Source organism: Conger conger, chromosome 1 (assembly GCF_963514075.1).
Source record: "Conger conger chromosome 1, fConCon1.1, whole genome shotgun sequence".
NCBI lineage: Eukaryota > Metazoa > Chordata > Actinopteri > Anguilliformes > Congridae > Conger > Conger conger.
The window spans coordinates 30,570,503-30,576,502 of NC_083760.1; the positions used below are offsets into that span (position 1 = coordinate 30,570,503).

At 43.9% G+C, this 6,000-nt stretch overlaps 1 protein-coding gene across 1 annotated transcript in view; it reads left to right on the forward strand.

Annotated features, from left to right (window-relative positions):
* tmem121aa (transmembrane protein 121Aa) overlaps nucleotides 1–5,768 on the forward strand; it is a 64,334-nt gene extending 58,566 nt beyond the window's left edge. Inside the window, exon 2 of the mRNA XM_061262758.1 lies at nucleotides 2,800–5,768. Within this exon, the coding sequence (XP_061118742.1) occupies nucleotides 3,559–4,497 (939 nt within the window). The 5' untranslated portion in view covers nucleotides 2,800–3,558 and the 3' untranslated portion in view covers nucleotides 4,498–5,768. The remainder of the gene's footprint in view (nucleotides 1–2,799) is intronic.
* The last annotated feature ends 232 nt before the right edge of the window (nucleotides 5,769–6,000 follow it).

Genomic DNA, 6,000 nt, shown 5'->3' on the forward strand with positions numbered 1-6,000 from the left:
CTGACCTCTCTCATTAACAACATGTTTTTGACCGCAGAACTGCTGCTCACTGGATGTTTTTTGTTTTTAGCACCAGTCTCTGTAAAGTCTAGAGACTATTGTTAGGTGAAAATCCCAGGAGATCAGCAGTTTCTCAGATCCACCCTGTCTGGCACCAACAAACTTTCTGCGGTCAAAGTCACTTAGATCACATTTCTTCCCCATTCTGACACTTGGTCTTAACAACAGCTGAGCCTCTTGACCACGTCTGCATGCTTTTATGAATTTATTTACTGCCACATGATTGGCTGATTAAATGGCTGATAAAATATTAGCATTAACAAGCTGGTGTACAGGTCTACCTAATAAATTGCTCACCGAAATGCTCAACCAAATTCTAAATAATAGTCTGAACATACTACGCTACAAATACTACTACAATGCACTTTACCCGAGGGATTTTACATTGAACATTTTACTGTGAAATAATAATCAGAGATGATATAAATGATACCTTCCTTGGGGATCTTATTTACTTGTGGATCTTAGCGGCGCATTAATAAACGACCCGTTCAAGCGGCTGCTTGTCTTTATTCTGACAGCTCTGTGGCCTCGAACAGTGGAACCGGGCCAATCAGAGCATGATGACACGCGGCTGGGGACTACAAACAGCCTGCATTTCAGCCACAGCAGAGTGTGGCTCACACCAAGGACTACAAAACAAAGAGTCAACATTACTGACCCAATTGCAGGCGGCTGGTGCAATGCAATAACTCACACAATGATTTAGTAATGGCAGCACCCCACCCCCCACTCTCCAGAGTACAGTCGGTAATCTGTTATTTCCCAGAATTGAGAACCCCCCCACCCCCCACCACCACCCCCTCCCCGCGCTCCTGCTTTAGGCTCATCACCTGTTATTATCAGTTTTCTGTAGAAACCGTTGCTATGGAAGCTGACAGCCATCAGCGCAATGCAAAGGGAATTAGACTGGGTGAGAGACTGTATCCTAGCTTTATCACACAGCCCAGGTACTACACCAGGGAAAATCAGGGAGAATCCGTGCTAATCTGTCATTCACTGGCCTGGCTGTGGGCTGTGTAACTTCTCTCTTTCACTCCCTCTCTCAGAACGAATAAATAGCCGAATAATAAAATAACATCACTAAAAAAATACCCTTAAAAACACATTTCTACTCCCTTTTGACATATTTTCAAGGGTATAGCTGTGTTCATAGGTGTACAGCTGACTGGTCGCTCGGGGCAACCACAAACCTACTAAAAATAGTGAAGAAATGAACAAGTGAAGAAGTGTCATGTATCAGTAGATCTACCAGCCTGATTTCAAAACTGATTCCTTCACTGTTCTGAGTGTTGCATGAAGGGGCAATACTGTCCCTGTAGGTAGATCTGTGAAGAGCACTTGAAGGTGTTATTGACAGCTAAATACCCATGATATAATGTAATACAATGTTGCGGATGTTGCTCCACTTTGATTTTTTTTCACACATTTTTCCATTTTTGCCATGTGTGTTAATTATGACCGCTAATTATTGTCATCAGGAGAAGGATTGTTTGAATTATTCATGTAATGAATCTGCATGTGAAGCATGACAAGACTGGTGCAATCTGTGATTATCATTCTAATTTGTACTTTATAGCTTCCTGAAAAGGAATGCTAAGTAAATGCTAATTGGTAACTCATATGGCCTTTCATATGCTGTGTATACACAATAAGTTACGGTATTTTATCCTGCTTCCGACAGCATATATGTGTCATAAACTTTAAATGTGGTCTAGCAGGGTGGCAGTGGAGTAAAATGTGTAGGGAGCTGGGTATGCAACCTAAAGGTTGCAGGTTTAATTCCCAGGGCACCGCCACTGTACCCTTGAACAAAGTACTTAACTCGAATTGCTTCAGTATAAATCCAGCTGTATAAATGGATGCTATGTTAAAAAGGAAAAGCTGTGTGAGTTGTTCTGGATAAGAGGATCTGCAGAATGCCAAAGATAATGCAGTGTAATGCAATGGCCCATTGTCTACCACTGAAATGACTAATCCTCCTTGATGGTCCGTGCACAAAGTTAACAAAAATCAAATTATTAATATGAAGAGGGCAGTTTCTCTGTTGGTATTCTAAAACCTATCCAATTAATGTTTAAAACTGAGTGTGTGCTCATTACACATTTCAAATATGCACATTTCACTTTGAACACATTTAAATATTTAGTTGGTTACACTGAGATCATCAAAATTGTTTCAGTAGTTCTTGAAAACAGGTTTCAGAATCACTGACTCGTGATATTAAATCCCATTCAGATTGTCGTCATAGATTGTAAGAGTGTTTTTCAGTCTAATTTGTTCGCAAACTGAGCCTTCAAGTGGGTATTATTTTTAACAGCGCTTTTTTCTTACAGTGTACGGTGGGCTATAATGCAGTGGGTAATGGACTGAAGTTTTGTCGAACACAATGGAATCTTTAACTGAACCGGAATGATTGTACTGGTATATCATAGCTTGTGCTACTCTACCATACACTAAACTCTGTATTGCAACTATGGTAATGTTTTATCTAGGACCATCCTATGTAGGATGCACTGCCTGCATTGGGCATGAAATAATAGTATACTGCTTGTATTTGTATACTGGGAAAAGTTATCTTACTTGCACAAAAATATTCTTTGTTATCAGTGTTGCTATAATAATATATTGAGCATCATGGCAGGTATGCTTGTTTGATTTCAACTGGGGCAAAGAAGATGAAAGGATGTAATTCTGAATTATGCATTTTGTGATTTATTTTCCTGCATTCTTCCACAGATTTGAGCTGAGGGGGATAGCGTGAATTTTGCCCAAGAACAAACTATTGGAGCTGCTGTCAGACGCGCGACTGGTTTCTGTCCAACGCTCACCGGACCTACCACTCTGTTCCAGCGGACATCTTGTACTCTACTCTTCTTCTCCAGTTGGTCACACCCACATGGACACAACCTCTGCTTTTTCTGCTGATCGCAAAGCTCATTAAGCCCTCAAATGATCCTACTTTTCCTGGGTCAGGGAAACTTCAGATTCTGAGGTTTGGTCCAGGATGATTCAGTTGCATGGGATTAGCTGACACAGATAAACTGGACTACTTAGTCGAAAGCCTCTAACGTGTATCTTGGATTGCTCAGCAGAAAAAAAGCTTGGTTAAAGCAATCACAACCATTCAGAAAGCCAGTCGAGGTCATGGTGTTTCAGAAGGACTTAGACCCAGTCAGTAGATTTCACAGCTAACGGAGTTCTGTGGAGGTTAGCTTCAGAGGTGTAATGTTCCCATTCATACGCCCTGTGAGAGAGCACAGCCTAAGGCGAGAGATACAGTTAACACTGACTTTGCGTCACCCAATTCCCTACTCTTCTAATTTTTTGCCGTTTTTGCACAAACCCATAAATGGACTTTGTTTTCCGGCTTTTCATCGGAAAGTCAGCAATGTAAAATAAGTCTGGGGCTCTTGATAGTTAAGGAAGTGTATTCTAGGGGACACGCAGTGCAAAAAAATCAAAGACGGAAAGACAGTTGTGAGAGCCGTCATTACCATGGTGCTGCCACCCCCGGACAAACGGCACGTGTGCCTCACCACCATCGTCATCATGACCAGCATGGCCTTCATGGACGCCTACCTGGTGGAGCAGAACCAGGGCCCTCGCAAGATCGGGGTGTGCATCATCGTGCTGGTGGGGGACATCTGCTTCCTCATCGTGTTGCGCTACGTGGCCGTGTGGGTGGGCGCCGAGGTCAAGACGGCCAAGCGCGGCTACGCCATGATCCTCTGGTTCCTCTACATCTTCGTGCTGGAGATCAAGCTCTACTTCATCTTCCAGAACTACAAGGCGGACAAAAAGAACCTGGAGACGGTGGCTCGGAAGGCGCTGACGCTCCTGTTGGCCGTCTGCGTTCCGGGCCTCTACCTCATCCTGGTGGCCCTGGACAGCATGGAGTACGTCAGAACCTTCCGGAAGAAGGAGGACATGCGGGGAAGGCTCTTCTGGGTGGCCCTGGACCTGCTCGACATCTTAGACATCCAGGCCAATCTGTGGGAGCCCCAGCGGACAGGGCTGCCCATCTGGGCCGAAGGACTGATGTTCTTCTACTGCTACATCCTCCTCCTGATCCTGCCCTGCGTGTCGCTCAGCGAGATCAGCATGCACGGCGAACACGTCTCCCCGCAGAAGATGATGCTCTACCCCGTCCTCAGCCTGGTCACCATCAACGTGGTCACCATCCTCATCCGCATGGTCAACATGGTGCTGTTCCAGGACAGCCGGGTCTCCACCATCTTTGTGGGGAAGAACGTTGTGGCCATCGCCACCAAGGCCTGCACTTTCCTGGAGTACCAGCGGCAGGTCAAGGAGTTCCCGCAGAACGCCATCGCCATGGAGCTCCAGCAGAACTCTGTTACCCACAACCAGACCCTGCCCAGCTCCACCAGCCTACCACACGAACAGTCCCCAGTGAGGGAGGTCATCGACACATGACGAAAGCCTGCATGTTCAGGTTGACCAGGCTGTGCTCTACTACTGTACCCAAACTGCCCTGTCCTCTACCCCTTCCACTCTGTAAAACTTCACCTCCAGGAAACCATTTTTACCCCCCCTGCATTAAACCCCTTCCATTTTGACCATTACCTTTGGGATTGGAACTTCACTGGACTTCCAGTATAGGAATAAGTTTCATCCATAAGACAGGTGTTACCACTACCAGTACATGAATACTCCCTATGACAGCTGTCACCTCTCCAGAACAGGAATAGGACAAAGCTTTTCCCCTTGTACCTTCCTTTCATTGACAGAACAGCATAAAATTCAGAACTGAAGTTTCTACTTAAAAAATGTAAAGTGTATTTTTAAAACGCCCTGGTCTTGAACGAAGGGTCACTCCTCACCTCAGAGACTTCACCCCAGGTCCGCAGGTGACTGATGTATGAACCAGTAAACATTGTGGATGTCTCATTTGTAGATTTCCTTTTTAGTTTTTGCTGTCATTTAAAAAAGCTTTTTTTGTTGTTTACTTGAAACTTTTCTCTATTTGTCAATTTTATAATATTTCACAATGGCCTATTTGTAACATTTGCTCTGACCAAGAACTCCATCTGTGAGCAGAACAGCAGCCAGGGTGGAGACATCACGATGAAGAGTATGGTGGGTGGGTGCATGGTATGGGAGGGGAGATGATGGTAATTGGCAGGGAGGTTGCCTGGAGAAGTGGGCGCTACCTTGTTTCTGGGGTGACACTTCGTGACCGAAAGCCTGATGAAAATACCAGGTTTCTGAGAAATCTGTGGCTTGTCAGATTAAAGTGAACCGGCACCCTATAATTTGTAAATGTGTGAGAGCATGGATTGTGTGTGTGTATGTGTGTGTGTGTGTGTGTGTGTGTGAGAGAGAGAGAGAGAGAAAGAGAGAGAGTGAGAGAGAGCAAATTAGAGCAGGAGAAAGCAAAGAGAGTGCAGAAAATAAGATAAAATCTTAAATGTAATAATAGATGTACCTGCTTTATGGAGAGAATGCCCCTGAAAGAGCTTTCAAGAGGTCTAAGGATGTGACTGTAGAGAATTTAATTGATTGCTTTAAATGACTGACAGCAGATCTACAATTCAAACCTCAAAGAAGTGTTTCGGTGATTGAATTGTTTATGTCAGTATTTTTATCATCTTATTATTCTTTTAAAATCTATATTTTCCCTGTTTTTTATTTTCAGTGTATGGGCAAAAAAATGAGTATGGTTCAATAAAAAGTGATTTTTGTGATATCTGTGTGCTGCATGTGTGCTCTTTTCAGTGACCCAGTTGTCCTTGAGTTGGTAAAGGTGAATAGCAGATGTATAGTGTACGTGAACACATCTTTCCTCAGAGACATGTAGATGCTGGATCTGCTGTAGAAAGAGGAAGGTGGGTGGCATGTACTATGAATATCTGAAATGAATTGAGCTTATTGTGACTGTTTGCTTCCAGAGACTATTTGCAAATGAAGATAATTCTT